The sequence below is a fragment of the Rhea pennata genome, chromosome 1 (assembly GCF_028389875.1).
Source record: "Rhea pennata isolate bPtePen1 chromosome 1, bPtePen1.pri, whole genome shotgun sequence".
NCBI lineage: Eukaryota > Metazoa > Chordata > Aves > Rheiformes > Rheidae > Rhea > Rhea pennata.
This window is the reverse complement of record NC_084663.1, coordinates 207578291-207598493: the sequence shown is the minus strand read 5'-3', so window position 1 is coordinate 207598493 and position 20203 is coordinate 207578291. Positions and strand designations below refer to the sequence as shown.

The 20203-nt window shown below is 42.7% G+C and overlaps 1 protein-coding gene across 1 annotated transcript; it reads right to left on the bottom strand.

The window, feature by feature from the left end:
- Positions 1–897: 897 nt before the first annotated feature.
- On the bottom strand, positions 898–18622 carry CTSC (cathepsin C). The gene is made up of 7 exons (XM_062578031.1): positions 18451–18622; positions 17451–17596; positions 8757–8923; positions 8085–8240; positions 6395–6510; positions 2811–2942; positions 898–2057 (listed from the first exon to the last, which is right to left on the bottom strand). Exons 1-7 carry the CDS (start codon positions 18614–18616, stop codon positions 1555–1557), a joined length of 1386 nt encoding a protein of 461 aa, XP_062434015.1. The 5' UTR covers positions 18617–18622; the 3' UTR covers positions 898–1554.
- Positions 18623–20203: the final 1581 nt, after the last annotated feature.

Here is a 20203-nt window from a genome sequence, read left to right as displayed (position 1 = left end):
CAGCTCTGCAGAGAAGGACCTGGGAGTGCTGGTGGATGACAAGTTGACCATGAGGCAGCAGTGTGCCCTTGTGGCCAAGAAGGCCAATGGTCTCCTGGGGTGCATTAGGAAGAGTGTTGCCAGCAGGTGGAGGGAGGTGATCCTGCCCCTCTCCTCAGCCCTGGGGAGGCCTCATCTCGAGTCCTGTGTCCAGTTCTGGGCTCCCCAGGACAAGACACACGTGGAGCTACTGGAGAGAGTCCAGCGTCAGGCTATGAGGATGATCAGAGGGCTGGAGCATCTGCCCTATGAGAAACGGCTGTGAGAGCTGGGCCTGTTCAGCCTGGGGAAGAGAAGACTGAGGGGGGATCTTATCAATGTGTGACACCCCTCTGAAGGGAGGGTGTCAAGGGGACAGGGACAAACTCTTTTCAGTTGTCCCGTGTGACAGGTAACGGGCAGAAATTGAAGCACAGGAAGTTCCGCCTGACCGTGAGGGGGAATTTCTTCACTGTGAGCGTGAAGATTAACTAAGTCTTCTGTTGCATGTAAATTTAATCTAGGAAGAAATAGTTCTCTACTTGCAACTGCAATTCCATTCTTCTTCCAATTCCATTCTTCTACCTTGCATAGGTGAAATGCATGAACAGAGGGTTTAAGCACAATTATTGGGGAATTAACTAATTTACTTAATGAATTGCTCCATATCCACAACAAAGACTACTAGATAACCATGCACCAAACCTGCTTGGTGTTGGGATGAAAAGCTTAGCCTCAGTTGGATTATTCCTAGTTCTTCTCTCCTCTCATTCTCCTTCCTAACCAGCCCAAGTCCTGCTAAAGCAATTCTTGACAAGAATTTCAAGAAGTTCAAAACCAGAGATAGGTCACAAATAAACAAACAACTATTCCCACAGGTACAAACTCCTACAGGAGTGAGGTAACTTTTATTGAACTCTGCACTCATCATTTGCAAAGCACAGCAATAAAATCCAGAACCAGAAACATTTAGTAACATCCTAAAACGTAGAATTAATTTTTACGGTCATAATGGCCTGACATGCAGCTTTCGCTAGACACTCAAAGCCTTAGAAGTTTTCTTTTAATCAGTATGATTGCTTATTCCCTCTCCCTCACCCCTACGCACACTTACTTTCTAAATTGCAGTAATTTCCTGATTTCTGAGAAGTAAGGCACTACAGTGTCCTTTCAGAGTACAGAGAAGCATGATAATGTACGAGATCTAAAGTTCAAGCTTGTCCACGGAAGAAAGTGCAACTGGTGACTGAAGATTTATATCAACTAATGAATAGTCATCACCACTGTTACTATAATGGCAATTGCATTTTAGGCGATTTACTGTCAGACTCCAGAGAAGCCTATAATGCTTAGAGCAGAGTTATCCAGTGTCCACATTTAGGAAGGAAATTCCTTCCTCTGTTGCAGACAGTTTCATAAAGCTCTCCTGTTTAACACAGGGAACAGACGTTAGCTGCAGTCTCTTCCAACAATCAGTATGTTTTTACAGCCGGAAATCTGCTTCTCAGACAAGGCACTGGATGGGGATCTCTGTATTTATAATTTTGGAATAGGAGTTGCAGCCACTGCAATGCTCTCAATTGCACATTCATCAGTGCCACGGCGGATTCTGAAGTAGCCATCCTCCCCCCACGAGGTGCCCCAGCTGTTCTTCACGATCCAGAACTTCTCACCACTTTCTGGATCTTTACCATAGCCCACCAGCAAGACAGCATGATTGGTCAGTTCAAAAGGGTTGAAGTCATCCTGCAGACCAGTGTGATGGTAGATTCCCTCTTTATAGTGCATAAAATCACTATAAACTTCAAAGGCAACTGCCATTGGCCCCTGCAGAACAAGCTCAAGTTTCATCAGGGCTTCATTGCAGCCTCCATAGAAACCACCAACATAGTGATACTCAGAAGTGTAGTAGTGATAACAATTGTGCTTGAAAGTGCATGGAGAATCTTGGGCTGTGTAAGGGAAGCAGTCTTCTTCCACAATGCCAAAATCTTGGACATACTTTCCAGCAATGAGGTATGGAAAGCCACCATCACATCCTAAACAAATAAAATATCTGGTTACTCCCTTGGAGAGTTACTTCTGAGATGGGAGACTTTCCCACTCTAACCTTCTGGAGCACTTTTGGACACAGTATTGAAAACAGACTGCAGTTACTCATATAATCCTAATATTCCGTATTAGATTGGTTATAGCTAACTTTTCTGTGATTTGCTGATCACAGCAAGAGGCATAGTGGGAATATCATAATGCATGGACCATCTCCTCATCTGTTTGCTCCCGACATCCTATCAACTACAGCAATCAGCTACACACAGTAAAAAATCTGTCATAATATGCATATTGTCCTTTGAAGAGCCTTAGTCATTACTTTTGCTCTTTCCTCCCACTATGTTCCTCCTCCCTCTGCATATGCTTTAAGAATACTTGGTTTCACTCTTTCTAAGCATGCTTTGCAACTTGCCTATTTTTTCAGCCCAGCTCCTCTCAGTTATTCCCACTTCCCAAGACAGACCTAATTAAGATCTAGTTCGAGTCCTTAGTGTGGGGCTCTCTACTTCTCATTCAGTTCCACCCCTACAATAAGGTGTGCTGATAATTCCTGAATTGTTTCTCGCAATCCTTCAGAAAAAAAAAGTATTATGAAGTAGAGGCACTCAGACATTTTAGGACAAAAAAATAAACTGAGGGCGGGGAGGCCAGTAAAGGGAGGTATGAGAGTTTTGAAGATGCTGTCTCCTTCTGCAATGTCATCACTATTGAAAGTTACCTTTGTTTACCAGTGTACTTACCCTGAGAATACTGGCTGCAAGACACAACCTTCTGAGGACTAAAGATCGGTTTCTGAGTATTGTTTGTTAGGATACGTATTCTTGCTTCCAGCATAGCCATGGAAGAAAATGCATAGCAGCTGCCACATGAAGCTGAAGAGAAAAAGAAGAAGAAAAAGAAGAAGAAAAAACACAACCATGAAGAACAGTCAGTAATGTAAGTAAGGTAAGGTCACCTCCATACAGATGCAAATATAGAAGTCCACTGTAAAGAATCTAAGTCTGCCATACCAGCTTACAGCAATTGGAAGTTAGACAATGATTGAGAAAAAAATCTTTAAATATGTACTAACTTTTAAGCATGTAGGTAATCCTATTTAAAATACATCATTTTAGCAGCTTTTTAAGTAATACTGAGTTTATATTTCAGAATAAGAGATTATATGGCTCTTCAATATATCTTAGTTGTATCACTTAACAGTTATGCTACTTCTTCAGAATGAACCTGCAGGTACAGAGCATAGAAGGCTCAAAACTTTCTGCCTCAGATTATAACCTTTTACAGAACAAAGCTGATAAGAGGCAACGAACTATTTTAAATTAATGCTGTAATATTGTTCTATGTAATTTCAACTTGCTAGTGGATTTAATGTTGTAATTTACAACTAAAAAAATAATATTCTACTTATGCAACTGCTTTTTAAAATAACTCAAGATCTAGCAGTACAAATACTTGGTATGACGTAGTGGGTTCATCCCTATTCCCCTCACTTCGCAAGGGTATGTAATTGTACACTAGCTTTTCAGAGGCAATTTCCCTTCTGTTGTCTGATAGTGAGCTTACTCCTGATTCCTCTTACGTTTGGGACAAGATGTGCCATTGCTTCTTAGTTTTAGGCATCTTCACTTCCTGGGAACTTCCAGGAACACGTTTAGAATCTTTTAAAGTGGAATGGTAAGTATCACAGGGAAGGACAATTACTTAGATGAGGTCCTATTTTATCTACTGATTGCCACCAAGGTGCCCGATTTCCTTTTGTTTCCCTGACAGCAGGTTCCCTGACAGCAGGTAAGTCAAATACTGCAGAGCTATGAAAAGGAGGGAGGCTTGAACAAAATACTTTTACTGAACTGTGAAGGTGTATAAAACCAGAGCTATTAGAAAAGCAGAACTCTGAAATTGCACCTTCACTCAGTTAGATGCATCTCTGAAGAAAAGGTGCAAAAATAGCTTGAACATGAATACTTTGCTCAGCAGGGCTGAATGAAGCAGCAAAATGCACCTCCCATTTGGTATCTGAGATTAGCTATGCCACAGAAAACTTTGCATTATGTGCAAAAAATATCAAAAAGTACAATTAAAAGCAACCTTTGCGTTCTGAAATCAATTAACACATTGGGATGTCTTTACAGTCACCACCATGGTACACAAGAAGCTTTCAATGTGACAATCACATTTTAATTATCAACAGAGAACCAGTATAATTGCTAGAGCAGTTGTATTTCTGTGGCTTCCCACAAATGCTATTCTAGAGTCAATGAAAGCTTCAGCAGCACTAGATTCAACTGACTCTGTAGGAAAAGACCATTATATTATGCGGAGTGATGATAAGACACAGAGCACCTACAGAACAACCAGCTGTCCAGGCTTTCTACCTGCCTTGATCTGCAGAGAAAGCTTGCAGGAGTCAGAAGTAGTTGGAATAGAACTTACTGTAAGGCTAATGAAAGTTCCCGTCCTCTCCCCCCAGTTAAGTTGATAAGCAATAAGATACAAGTCTGTATCTTCGAAGAACATACTTTTGTCTCAGAGAAAGCCCAGAGCTTCTTACTCTGCTTCCTTCTGGTTCTGAGGCTTACTTTACTGTAATGCAGTTACTGCACTGTGAATGACCTAAGAACGTAAGTTTTTGCTTTCCTGACTATAGGAAATGCCAGCAGGGATCCTAACATGTTTCAGTAAAATATAGTAGTTTTCATACAACTGCAGTTGTTTTCAACTATCTCTCAAGTTATTTTAAAGGGAAAATATGCATTCTTTGTAGTTCTTGTCCACTTCAGATGCCAAATTTCTCTTTAAATATTAAAGATTAGTAACTCCACAAGGATGCAAAAAGTCTGTGAAATCATCATCTTCCAATTCATACAATTCTCACCACATGTCCCAGGCAACTTGCATTGTATTGTTTACAGCCTTCTTCCCCATGGCATTTTCTAATTAGTCATCTAATGATTTTAATGATGTATAACTGAAAGTATCTATCCCATCATTCTAATGGAGCATCAATATCCAGTGCCTCAACGAATCACACAAGCTACAGTAAGCAAGATTGCTTAAAATCAGCTTTGGGTTTTCTGGAGAGATAGAAATCCAAGACAGAATCTAGCAGAATGCACATTCTGTAGACATTTAACATATTCAGCGTGGATTCTCAGATTATACAAAAACATTAGGCAGCTTTATTACTGGAAGCAGCATATCATTACTCATTTAGAGAGCTCTTGAAGCAATGATATGAAGAAAGGGAAATTTGGGACCAACTATTCCCTTAGTCTGAGAAGGGTAAAACAGCCATTGAAATTGACAGTTCACATCAGAAGAAAAGTACAGGTCCAGGATCTATACCTATGTAGAACTATATAATTTTTTGCTGCCATCTTTCATGATGTGAAGTGATATGACAGCTTGTGAGCCACAACTCCTATAGCCCTCCTATGCCTTTTCTACTACCAAAAAATCCACCTGGCAGATTTTGACAGAAGAGCAAAGCCCTAACTGAGACCAATGATTTAAGGTGTTCCCTCCCACTTACTTCCTGCCACTAACGCTATGTTCCAACCCCCTCCAAGGTTGGCAGTCTGACTGAAGCTGGAAAGCTATCAGAAGAGGCAAATTTATTTGGAAGTGGTGGAAGTGGTGGAAAAGAGAAGGGATATATTAGCTGAGTCCATTCCTGGCTTCTAGGATGGAGTCAGCTGATTCTGAGGTGGAACAGTTATTTCTTACACCATATGCTGTAATAGCACTCATCTATGGAATACAAACATACACCAAAATAATATCCTTAAGTCTACTTTGAGCCTAGTGTAAGAGAAAGGAAAAAATGTTTTTGGAAAGTAGCTACCTGTATATACTCTCTTCACAGTACCTGACACCTCTTCTTGCAATTAGTCATTTAAGGCCTGAAGTTATTGGAGTAATAAAATTTGCGGACAGTATAAAAAAGAAACCCATGAAAATGGTTTAAAGCTACACGATAATTTGTTATCAGCAGGTATTAGTGGAAGAATTAACTATACATCAGTTCTGACAGTCTGCAGACAGCCATGACTGAGACTGTTTGGACAAAATTTAATGGCTGTATGTAGAGCACTACAGTGATTAGCTTTTAGTCCAATAAAGGACATGGCTATTTGTGTAACCCAGTAATACTTTCTATTTTGGCATGGAATTGTCAGCCAGAACCCCACCTGGTTTCCACAGGGTGTACCCAGCAAAGGTGCAATCTGTCAACAGCATGACACCACACAAGTGTCATGCCTTTGTGTTACAGATTACATCAAAGGAGCCCTAGAGAATCTCATTTAAAGTTTTGAATTTCTACCTTGATTCCGAATAGGGCTGACATAATTGACACCATTCACATTTCTCCAGTCCCAGGATTCTGGTAAGTTTGAAGCTTTTTCGAGTAACTCAGGTGTTAGGGGTGCAGGCTTTGGTCTAAAAAGGAGAAAACACTTTGAGTAACATATTACATACCAGGGAAGGAAGCAAATCACAGAAACACTCAGTTGTCATCTTGTCTTCCATTGGTTGCTTAGTTCATGCTACGCAATTTCAAATAGTCTCCATCTGTGCTAAGTGGGTGTCAGTCTCAAGAGATTAGTTTCAGCAGGATGCAAGACCTATTCAAATCCCTCCAAGATGGATCTATATAATGAAGTATCCGTAAACTGGTTAGGTCAAAATACTTTTGAATTAATTTGAAGTGCTGAGGTAACTCACTGACTGTAGCAGAGCAGCTCTGCAAGAGCTATTTTACATCTCTGCTAGCACGAGGTATGCAGGGTATCTATGGCTGCAGAAGGTACCTTGCCTTGGCAGCATGCACTGACAGCAACTGCAGACTGTTTAATTGCAGACACAGACAGCGACATGGTTTATATCAAAACTTCAATAACTGTAGTTCCACTTCCCCAGGGATTTCCCTAGAGCAAGCTTTACTATAACTGTTCAAACACTTCTGAATGCTACTCATCCTCATTTACCATTTGCAGCCAAGCAATGCTCATATGCATCAGCAAGTCAGAAGCGTCCTATGTTAACCATTCACATGACCCAATTCTTGTTCCATGTCATGTGTCAAGTGCCATTTACAGACACCAGGCCATACTGTCTGTTCATAAAGTATTAGAGGGAGGTACAAAACATCATCATGGCACTGCACAGTGCAACAGTTTCCAAATGGATTTCTGTATTTAACACCGTACCTTTATAGAGATTTGTCTGTAGGATGAAGCCATGATAGCTTGTACAATACTCTCATGCAGATTAGTGTTTTTATTACAAGACTTCGTTTTGCAGACATACAATTGCCACCGTTTGGAAAAATCAGTGGCATTCCTACCCAAAGCAGTATGAAAATAGATGGAGGTGGGGAAGGGAAGTAAAATACCACATAAGTAAAACTGATTTCAAGAGGGGAAATTTTAGATAAAAGAACTCTCAGTTCTCAGACTAATGATGGAAAGGAGGATCATGCACACATCCTCATTCCCATTGTCTCCAAGACCCTGAACGATCTTTCAGGGCTACTTCACACTACTTCACTAAAGCAGCTGAGATATCATTCTGCTGCAGACAGAGAAGGACTCTGGTCACAGGCAAGGTAAGTTGCCATAGTAACAAAGGACTTCCCTCAGAAGAAGGGAATGTGCTTCACTGCTTTTTAACTGAAAATATGAGCTAACTGAACCAAAAAAAAAATCACGGCTATGGCAAGTAACTAATGGGTAGATCGGTGTGCAAGATGGGAGCTGAGATTGTCCCCATCTCTTCACTGCATGTATGATGAAAAGATGAACAATCCCATTTGGATCAACTGCTTGAGACCACAGATAGTTGTTCAGACTGAGAAATATGTTGATACTTCATGAAAATGAGCCAGAATAGCTTGCAACATGATTATACATCTGAACTACAAGCCAAAAACCCAGCCAGGAAGAGCCAGGACAAACAGCAGATTCTTTGCAGCAGCGAGTGGAGATCTAGAGCAAAGCAAGAGGCCTTAATACCTTGGAGCTCTGGAATAGAGACCCCCAGCTCTCCTGGTTAGCTCTTCCAAGGCAAGGTTCTCGTATTCCTTGTATCGTGTTGCTCTCCAGGATTTCTGGAGACTGTTGATAGCATTTATGAAGTCAAAGTTGTGTACGTAACGTCTGCTTGAAAGTCTGTAAATGAAATCAAACAAAATAATTAAGAGAAAGACTTCAGTCGCTCTCCAAACTAAGTATGGAGAAAGCATTTGTCAACATCACTAATTCTGAGTTTTATGGTAGGTACTGATAAAGAGATATGCAATAACTAGACTCAAGGCAAGGCTCCTGATATTTGAATAAGCCTTATCTACAAGGATACAATCATCTCCTTTAGACATACCAGATTTGAACTAGACTTTTAACAGAAACTGCTGAAAACCACAGACTGAAGAAACAGGCACATCCTCCTCTGTCTTTGGGTGTTCAAGTCAACCCCCAACAGTACCAGTAATACTATTCATTACAGCTCTGAAGAGCTTGCTCTCACAGTGTAGGATATCTAGTCTCTTTTACGTAACACAAGTAAAGTACAAAGTCATTAACTTTGTTTGCCTAGTCAAAAACTGGTCTGCATGGTTTAGGCTGAACCCTAAAGCAGGATTACCAAATGTTTGATTTCAGTGACAGGCTACTTATCTGTTGGTTTACCTTCCCTTGGGCCTCTGGAAAGGCAGCTGATTTGTATGAACATCTGATGGAGATGAAGAAATCTTCTGCCCGCTGAAACAAGCCCAATTGCGGCCAAGTACATCATGTACCCATCCTGGTAGAGTCTCATTACAGTAGCTGGTTACATTCTGGCCTTCCTTTTTGTACTGCAATGTAAAGCGGTGATGCTTGTGTTGAATAGATGCATTTGCTAGCACAGCAGTAGTCCTTACCCCACCCAGCTGTTTCTTGGTCTGCGTTTCAGAGGAAGTGGCCTCTAGCTCAACTGGCACCATGCTCAAGTTCAAAACAAAGAAGCATTAAGAAAACGTTAATCAGATAAAAGAAACTGATCTTTATCAACTTGCTACAAGATGACGATCAGGTTGTGGCTTACCCTTTTAGTAACAACGCGTGCATTAATATTGGTATTAACTATCAGGGTGGTTAAGCAGCTACTTTCCAGGCAAAATATAAAAGACATCCAACTGGATAAAAGTTTGTGCCATGCAGGAAAGAACTACAATCATCCAAATACCAAGGACAATGTCCATTTTTACAATAGCAGTGTTAAAAATCCAGACACTATCAAGAGCAAAAAAAAATTAACGACTTTAGATTAATAAGTCATTTGGTTCCACGTCAGTGTAAACGAACACCTATTTGTCTTTTCCAAAAGCCGCCAGAGTTTAAAACAAGACCAAGCACAGCCTTTATTGATCTGTATTGGCCTTGAATTTGAATACTCAATACTGAATAGGTCTGCTTCCTGAAACATTCAGAGGCAGATCCTGCCTAGAGCGAGAGACTGTATTCATTCATAACAAGGGTAACAGACTTGGGACTTACATTTATGGAAAAATAGGTAATGAACTGCCTGCTACGCAGCAAATTCAAACCACAACTTGCCTTTTTTTCCAAGAAACTTCCTCTCCCTTTTCTGGACATTTAGCACTTTTCTTAAGATGTCAATAACCAGAACACTATTTACACAAGTTTTACAACCTATTTTGGGGGGAAGTGAATTCAGTAAGCTTCTTGTGTTCTGCCCATTCAAACACACAAACTGAACTGTGAGGGAGGCATTCAGGGGCAATACTTTAAGATAAATAAGCAAAGGGCAAAGAGCAAAAAATCATTTTCAGGCTGTCCGTATAGCAGCCTAATTCAAGTGACCCCCAAGTCTTCTGCAGCTATCTTTTTGTAGACTGATAGACAGTATAATGTTACTGAATTGGCTTTAAAAGGAAGACATGAGGACTTTAAGACTGTAGCCTATTAATGACATCTAGATGAAGGAAATGGGAACTCTGAGAGCCTTTTTCAACCACTAACTGGAAATTATGTCCATAAAGTCACAATTTGCTTCCCACACCCTGTCCATGACTTCTAATTGAGATGTAGAGAAGAATCATAGAATCAGTAAGGTTGGAAGGGACCTCCCGAGATCATCCAGTCCAACCTCCCTGCTCAAGAAGGGTCACCTAGCGCATGTTAGACAGGGTTGCATCCAGGCAGGTTTTGAATCTCTCCAGAGAAGGAGACTCCACAACCTCTCTGGGCAACCTGGTCCAGTGCTCCGTCACTCTCACAGGGAAGAAATTCCCCCGCACGCTCAGGCAGAACTTCCTGTGCTTCAATTTCTGCCCATTGCCTCTTGTCCTGTCACATGGGACAACTGAAAAGAGTTTGTCCCCGTCCCCTTGACATCCTCACTTCAGGTACTTGTACACATTGATAACATGCACCCTCAGTCTTCTCTTCCCCAGGCTGAAGAGGCCCAGCTCTCGCAGCCTTTCCTCGTAGGGCAAGTGCTCCAGCAGGTGCTCCAGCCCTCTGATCATCTTGGTAGATGAGTAGAGGAGATACCCCCCGCACCTCAAAACTCCTGAAAAAATCTCTTATGCTTAATTTCTGTAAGTTTGTTTACTGCCTAGCAAGTCACATGTTAGAGGAACTAAAATAGGATCACGAAATGAAGAAGTAATTGTTGCTACAAAAATGACACTCAGGTACAGACTGCTTGCTACCAGAGGACACAGAATCAAATCAATATTTCAGCATGAAAACCACATGCAACACTTCTTCCTGAGATCAGAGAAGGGCTCTGGCAGATTAGGTCTTCTGACAAGTCCAACTGTACCTGCCTCAAGTGATCTGCCTCTCCAAATAACACACCTAACTAACACATCAGCCGCATCAACTCAGTGTGACACCATTACTTGACTCAAGTGGTTTTGCATTAATATATCAGACTGAATGAAGGCTGCAGAGCTGGCAGCACATGACCATGTCTGTGCACTGCAAAGCAGCCTCCCTCCATGGAGGGCCACTGCCACAGAGCTGTGACTGCTGCACAACTGCTGCATGCATTTCCTCAGTGGTTAGAGTCTTACAACTGGTTTCAATGGTTTCAATTTTTAAAGCAATAAAGGACCATCGTGGCCAAGCCATATGTAAGAGTTTCATCAGCCACTGCTGACATCTATAGCAGTTAATCCAACCACCTGACCAATCTGGAACAACTCCTGAAGGAACCCAAACTACTTTTACAGTTCAAGTTCTGAGACTTGAAAATATTAACTTTGAAGCCTACTGCAATTGTTTACTTTTAAGTCTGACATCATCTCATCTGACTTTGTCTAATTCCAAAATTTAGCCAAGTAATTCCAACACTAACTTTAAAAAAGGAAGGAAAAAACACACACAAACAAGTTACATGTACCTAATCTAGACATGTTCTTTTTTTGTTTTTTGATACAGTAAATTGTACCAAAGTCTTTCCTATGTAGGACATCATAAAGTAATCTAATTGCACCTTCAGCTTCATTAAGAGGAATCACTTTTTGAAGCTTTCTTTACATTTGTAATCTCAAAGTAAGCAAGAAAGCATAAAAATCTTATTGGACACAAATTTAACAGAGACTCAGCAATGCTGTCTACAGCAGCTGCCATCCCATCGTCCTTCTATATCCACTGTTCTTGATTTAAGCCAATTCAAGTTCTAGGAGCAGGGACTACCATATACATTAAACCTGATGGAAAGTGTTGCCTCTCATTTGCTATTAAGTTTACAAGTGTGCTTATGCATTTTAATATGGGAAGCACATCCTTAATTAGAATAGGATTGCAGACTTCTGTCTGCAGTTCAAAAATATAGTAGATAAGATCATCAGAAGAAGTTACTGCATCTTGCTACCTGATATAAAATGTAAGCAAATGTCAATTATAGATGCATTTTCTTTGTTCAAGGACATATTCTGCAATATAGTGGTTTATGCTTTAACATTTACACTTTAGGGAAGGAAACAGCAGATGCATATTGTTAGCTGAGTTCAACTAATATAAGACTTGAAATTAACTTCTAATTGATTAGCAGGATTAAATACCATTAACAACTCTGCATAAAATACATTGAGGTTCTTTTTAGAACATCTTCAATTCTATACCTTGACTACTGTCCATTGTCAAGGTTGGTTATTTCAGCAAGGAAGTCCTTAGTTGTAGCCAGGTTTGGGTCTGTTAGGGAAGAGGAAGAGCAAGAGGGAGATGTCACCAAGCTAGTCTGGAAAAGTTCTGTAACTCGAGTAGTGGAATGCTCTACAATCTAATTCTGTCTTTTATGTGGAGTAGTAGTAATGTGCAAAAATGACAAACTTCGTGTTTTTTGCTAGAGAACATCTCAAAAGTCAGAAAGAGCATCGTTTAACTTCGGGACAAATGGTAATTTGTTTTTAGGTTTTTTTTTTTTTTTTTTTGTCTTCTGTTTTTGTAAATAAGATAATTACTCTCCAAAGCGGTAGTTTTACATTAAATACTACAGACATATCAAATAATTGAGATGTTAGCCTCAACCTTCCTTTCAGCCTCATTCTAGCTTCTTATGCTGTTGTTACTATTTCTTTTGCCATCACAGGGAAAGGAAAACTTAAGTTTTCTATCATGCTTAAGCCTACAGAATCCTTAGAACATCCATCACAGAGAATCACAGAACAGCTGAGGTTGGAAGGGGCCTCTGGAGATCATCTCGTCCAACCTCCCTGCTCAAGCGGGGTCACCTAGCGCATGTTAGACAGGGTTGCATCCAGGTGGGCCTTGAAGATCTCCAGAGAAGGAGACTCCATCACCTCTCTGGGCAACCTGGTCCAGTGCTCCGTCACTCTCACAGTAAAGAAATTCCCCCTCACATTCAGGCGAAACTTCCTGTGCTTCAATTTCTGCCCATTGCCTCTTGTCCTGTCACACGGGACAACTGAAAAGAGTTTGTCCCCGTCCCCTTGACACCCTCCCTTCAGGTACTCATTGATAAGATCCCCCCTCAGTCTTCTCTTCCTCAGGCTGAACAGGCCTGGTTCTCACAGCCGTTTCTCATAGGGCAGATGCTCCAGCCCTCTGATCATCTTTGTAGCCCTACGCTGGACTCTGTCCGGTAGCTCCATGTCTCTCAAACACTCAAGCTCCTGCCAACAGTCAGTATACTTGATTTATACCCACATATAATCTAGTGATATTTAGGTGGCACACAGTAAATAAGGAGCAGGAGCAAGCTGGCAAACAGCAACCAGGTTGTTTTTTAGGGATGCAAACCAAACACTGAGCAGAGTACTTATTACAGCCTTGTTACAGTACTTGTTATAGGCAACAGCAATGTAAGCATAAAGTAGGATACTGTATTGGACTTCTGGAACCGAGAGACAAGTCTATGTTAAAAAGCAATTACAGATAAACAAACTGATAGGGATTATTCACATTATTAAAGCAAACTTAGGAGGAAAAAAAAACCCTATCAACAAGCTCACCCAATCCATTTCTTTGGTACAGGAAGTCATTTTCCCAAGTCCCCAGGTGTAAGAACAAGTAACTTGTAAAGTCAGTGAGGTCCTAAGAAAATTTCAGTGAGTGACTGGTAAGTAAGTTGCAGGAACCAAAGACTATTAATCCAGATTTCAACTTTTTTTTTTTTTTTTGATCAAACAGGCTCTATCTACATCCACAAAGCACAGTGACTCTGTTAAAGCCACAGTTTAGACAAGCCCACAGCATTCGTATTAGTAATCAATACCCTGATTCTTTAAAAAAAAATATATTGCCAGTTCAGTTAGTATCAGTTGACCCTTTACACTGGGAGCACAGAAACTATTATATTGTCTAAAATACTCCTGTTCATTTAGCCTAGCAGCTTTGCTTCTGTTCAGTTGCAGTGTCTGAAGAAAGTGTTAAAGCATCATAGTAGGTAAATCAGGATGTTCTTGTGCCCTGACAGTATGATGAAGTTTTAGCCACATAATTTACCCTTAGTGCAACATAAACAGAATTGGAAATTTATGAGTGGCAGCTTGAGCAATGAATACCTTCCTGACAAGCCAAAATTCAGTGTTCACACAGGAAAATTATTTCAGAGTAATATTAAGGACTTCAAGAAGTAGCAATATGATAGTCAATGTCTCCATATGAAATATTAGTTCAGTACCTTCATGCTTACCTCACCTGGACGGTGCTGGCAGAGATGATAATTCTTCCTTTCCATGAATTCCAGAGAAACATTCTTTAACGACTTTCGACATACTAAACAGCACTTTAGGCTATGCAAGATTCTGTAAGCCTGCTTTTGTGTTTTCTTCTTGCTCATTTTCCAGGCGAGCATACATAGAGCCCTTTCTAATTAGAATTCTTGTTCACCCTATTCTACTCCAAGGGCTTCTAGATTATGACCAACACTAAGCATATGAAGTCTGCTATAAGGAAATTACTCCTACCAATTCCACCTTTAAGTATATTAGACAACAGGCTATCAATAGTTCTTCAAAAATCCTCTGAAGCATGCATTGAGATGAATGCATGATTTCCCCCCCCCCCCCAAGAATGTTTATAGAAGACGACAGTGGAACAGGTCCTAGAACAGTGCTTATGGCATTTGGTTCTGAGGGAACCACATTGACAGTTTATGTTAGGACTATGTATTTTGTAGTTCAGTTTCAAATGTAACCCAGTATTTACTGGACTACAAGCAAACTGATGTGCATATTTAAACACGTCACAAGGCCAGGCAGTTTATAAGGAATCATTTCTTTCCCTCTATGAGTGTTGTGAAATAAACTGTTTTACAGATGAACAGCATTGCAAATTCTTGCCTAACAAAGTCAACTAGCTGTTTGCAGAGTGGGGGTAGGGTGAAGGCATATACTGAGTGCTGGAACATTTCCTTGTGCTTCTCAGCCATTATACTTGCAACTTCATAATCTGTGATCTCCTTTACAGCACAAGTAAAAGTGAGAGACTTTACAGAAGATAACTGACTCGGGCTGTAATCCTTGCTGTGATCTTTAAGGAAAGATGCCTTTAATTCAAACATGCCTTGTTGATGGAATCCCTGCTACTAATCTGTGAGCTAAACAAGCTTGATGTTTTTCAATATCAACTGCAAAACTAACGATGAATCCATTTACCTGAAAATGAGGAGGATTTCATGACATCCATGACAGTGACAAGCAAGGTATCCTGCATTTCTGCAGCTCAGGCATATATTTGACTCACTCTGTTTTGAGTGGTAAATTGCATTAGATGATCTCCAGAAGTTTTCTCCAAAATGTATTATTCTATGATGCAGTTTTGGTATATTATTAAATAATACTCTTGCATATCAATGCATTTCTCTGTACTTATGAATACTGGTAAAGAGATCAGTGCTTATCAGTCTTAGACAGCACTGAACCTCCACGGATTAATTTCACAACAGATGCATGTCAGTAGTATAGCCTGCAGGGCCTCTGAACTATCTTTAATATAGTGTCAAACAACTCTACGTTCTGGAGTAAGCTACTTGCCATTTCTATAATTAAATTCCTTGCATTCAAGATTTAATCTGATAATCAAAATCTGCCTCAACTGCTCAACTTATTGGCTTGTGAAGCAACTTTGCATTTCAGTGTAAAATATCAACCTGGGGATTCCCAACATGTTGGTTCAGTTATCTTTCTCCTAAGATGAGTCCAAGTACAGCAGTGACTTTTGCTCATGTCTACCTTCCAGAGCTAGCACACAAGGCATAGAACATAGAGAACACTAAAATATGTAGTGCTTGGCTACCCTCAGAGAGGCAGCAATTTATCACAGCTCTTGACAAAAGCTCTCCCTCGTAGAGGAGCTCACAGAGGTGTCTCAGCTTGAGAAACTTTAGAGACAAGACTTCCTAGCTAGAGTAGTTTTGAGCATGTGCAGAGTTTTCATTGCATCCTTTGTTGATCCCATGAGGAATGCCCACAATGACAATTCAGTGTCACTACCTTGCAGAAGAACTCTTAAGTTAAAAGTTTTCTGTGCTAAGCGCACATAAGCAACCACTGTTAGTCTTGTAGAATGACAACCTATGATGCCCTTTTCCTTTGACTTGATGAGCTCCAACAGGCCAGGAGGAAGCTGGGGTGAAGTCAAGATCTTCATACAATATCATTCCTATTCAGTAACAGCTAGCAATTTCCTGGTAGAGTGGTTGTTTGCTTTTGTTAACATATGAAAACATCAATTTGAAAATAGTTGCTGTGACTCACAGAAAGCTAGTTTGAAGGAAGAGTCATTTCATCACTTCCCTTGCCCCTAGAGAAGGCTCAGATTTTACACTTGGACAAAGTCTGACCACCACCAGGTCATCCGAAACAAATGCAAGATCAGGTCACAAAACAAATAGAGAAGTATGTGTTCACAGTCCCTGCTGAGGTCTGAACAGCCTTGCCACACAAAATACGTCTCCCTCCCAAATAGCAAAATCACCCTGCAGCGGTAGCTTCAAGCCTCCTTCCAGGTTAATAATGCCCCTTTCATCACCTGAATAGCACAGCATGCAGCAGTGAACAACACAGCTCATCATAACAGTTCCCTCAGGTTCCAGACCTCCTGTAAGGCCAGCTGAATGTCTATAAGCAGTCTCTTCTTGGCAAAAGGGAGATACTCCTGTCCGCCAGTGACTATCAGCACTGACTTCAACTTGGTCTGAAGTCATGAATAAGTATTGGAAAATACAGTATTACTCCCCCTCCTCCCCCAAAAGAAATAATTTTAGTGGCAGGAAGATTTCTTAAAGATTTACGAAGTTTTTTGGCATAAGACTTAGAGCTCTCAGAAAATCTCTAGTGAGGAGAGTAGATGGCCTCTCTACAGTTAAAAGATTTTCCTGTAACTGAGAACAGCTTTTAGGAAAGATAAAAAAACAAGCAAAACCTAGCATTACCTTCTATATCTTTACCAGACAGGCTTAAAACACTACTAAATACAACATCTTCGTCATTATAAATTAAATTACTCAAAACAAGATTTGCAGTAATGTTTCAATTGGGTCTAAGACATCAAGAAGAAAAATGAAAAATATATTTTTCTCAGGTCATTGGGAAAGTTAGCTTCATAAAGGCGTTCAACCACTCTAAGCATAGCCAGTATGCAAGGCAGCGGCATTTATGACATTCCTCAGAACATGCTGGATGTGAAATATAAATACTTCTTCAGTCCCTCTTCTCCCTACCCAGTCAGTGACAACTATTTCTGTATATTAATTAAATCACTTGTTTGGATAGCCAGGCCAATGATACAGTCAAGGAAAACCAAGTGTCCATTCTACTATGGTTTTTAGTGATTAAGGAGAAGCTCGAGTACAGGCCCTTTTCGTAAGGGTCAGTGATGCTAGAAAACACTAAGTTAACTTACCTTAAAAAAGGCAAACCATTTGTAGTCATTTATCACAAGCTCAAAGCCTTGATTGTAAATCAGAGTGAAGAAGCCATAATTGCCTAGGCTATCCTGAGCCACGTCTAATTTCTGAAGACTCACAACCACTTTTCTTTCCACAGTTCCTATAAAAGGAATAGGCAAAACAAAACTGTTGCATGGAATAGTTAAAAATAAGAAAAAATGAGCACAAAGCATACCATAACATTTATTTTATTCAAAGAGGATAACACATACTTTCTGGATAAAATTCCTTGTAAAAGACAGCAAGCCAATGCACTCCAGGGGCTTCACTTACCTGTCAGTGGTACTACATGTTTATATTTCCACTGCTGGAGAGTATTTATACATTGAGTTAGCAACAGCAGCAGCACTGAGCAGCTGTTACAGCAGCTTATTTAAATGCAGCTTGCTGTACAGCTACCCCGACTTGGATGCTGTGTTACTCAGTCCCCTCGCTTGCACTGACAGGATCCTCCCCATAAAAATCTGGGCTCAGGTGCTGGAAAGAAACTCTGCCACTGGCGCCAACTCCAGCACGGCCTCCTGCCTCGTCTGAGCAAATTAAAAGCAGACGATTCAGGAAAAAAAGCAAAGTACTGATCATTTTTAAATAACGCTATCAGGTAATAACGAGAGAAGAGCTCCTCATTGCCACCACCCCTTCAAAGGAAGCGCTGTCGCTACTTCTCGGTGCTCTCAGGCTCACTGGACAAGCTCTCACAGCCGGTAACACCCCAGAAGTTACACCGAGGTGTTAGCCTAGAGCCTGCCCAAGAACGACGCCGCAGACCGACTTCCAGGAGCGGCCGGGCCAGGAGGGCACGGAGCTGGGAGGAAGGGCGCCCGGGAGCCACAGCGGCGCCGGCCCAGCGGCCCAACCCTTCCCTCCGTCCTCAGCGGGCGCCAGCGCCCTCGCCCCCGGCCTCCGGCGCCGGGCCCCCTCCGCGCCGCTCCCCGCCCCGGCGGCGGCGCTCACCCGGCTGCGAGCAGTTGCTGTGGCGGCCGCGGGCGGCGTTGCCCCGCCAGACGCGCAGCTCCCAGGTGCCCTGCAGGTCGGCGAAGGAGCAGTTGGCCGGCGTGTCGGCCCGCAGCGCCCCGAGCAGCGCCGCCAGCGCCGCGGCCGCCAGCACCCACCGCCCCATGGCGCCGCGCCGCCAACCGCCGCGGAAATGGGGCGCGAGCGCAGGCCCCGGGGCGGGCAGGCCTCGCCCCGCCTCCCACAGTTTAGCCCCGCCCCCTCACCACCCCGCCCCGCCCCTCTAGCCGCCCAGCCCCGCCCCTCTAGCCGCCCAGCCCCGCCCCCTCACCACCCCGCCCCGCCCCCTCACCACCCCGCCCCGCCCCTCCAGCCGCCCCGCGAACCGCCGCCGCCCGGCCGGGGCCGGCGGGATCCGGTTTGCTCTGCCGTGTTCCCGCCCGCCGCGGGCCGGCTGTTGTGCTCCGGGCCGGCGGCGGCGGGCCTGGCGGTGCTGTGGCTGCCCCCGGCGTGGGGAGGGCGTGCAAGGCTGCATCCTCTGCGTGTGTCTGTCTGCCTGTGTGTCTACAGTTCTGGCAGGGTTGGGGCAAGATCCCCAGCGTGAGCAGCTGTGTCCCCCCTGAGGAGGGAAACACGGGGATGGGTCATAAGCCAGTGGCACCCAGCTCGCATGAACATCCTCCCTTGGCAAAGGCGGTCTGACCCCCGTCCCCACAGGGTGTCTTCCTCTCCAAAGGGCATCTTCTTCTGGAGGGCTTCGACCTCTCCAAGGCTGTCCTCCTTTCCAAGATGTTTACCTCCACAAAAGGTGTCCTCCTTGAAGGGCATCCTCTTCTCCAAATGGTATCCTCCTGCAAAAAGATACCCTCCTTCCCGAGAACATTCTCCCCCAGAGCATCCTTCTTCCCAAAGAGCACCCCCATCCAAAGGACATCTTCCTCCTCACAGCATCTTCCTCTGAAGAGTATCCTCGTCCCCAGAGGGCATCCTTCTTTGCAAGGGCATCCTCTCTTCCAGGGTGCATCCCCTCTAAAGGGTGTTGTCTTCGCCAAGGTGTCCTACAGAGGACAGCCCTCTCCCCACGGGTATCCCCAGAGCCTCTAGCCTGCTAAAACAGCCACAGACCTGCCTCCGTACCCACAGAAATCAGCCTTAACGAAGGGCAGGCGGGTGGGGGTTGGTCACCTTATATTATTTTAGGCGAGCGCCTTGCAGCTGGGGAAGATGAAATGTCTGTTTCATTGTGGGTATAGGCAGTTCAAAGTGACTCAGAGTTTCCACAGAAGCTGCTGGTTGTGGCTGGAAAACCACATGGGGCCGGTTCTGCACAGGACCGGCTGCAACCCCCTGTACAAAGTGGCGGTCACCCCCAGGCCACTTCCTGGATAAGAGACAGAATTTGCCCAGAAGGCAGAAGCCTTAGTGCCATGCAAGATCTTGGATGTTATCCTTGTTTGCACAAGATGGGTGGTGGTACAGGGGAGAGACGTTTCCACCGACATGATTAAGAGCATGAGCCTCTTAAGTGCAAGCCAGTGCATGACTGAGTGGGCACAGGAAGTGGTTGTTTCACTGTGTCTCCAGATTCAAAATGTGCATACTTTCACAACTCCAAAATAATATATGCAAACAAGAAAGTAAAAAAAAAAAAAAAAAGTTCAAGGGAACAAATAGAACAAATAGTACATATAGTACATATAGTAAAGTATTGGTTGTGAAAATAATGCACTAGTTTAACTAGATATGAATTTTA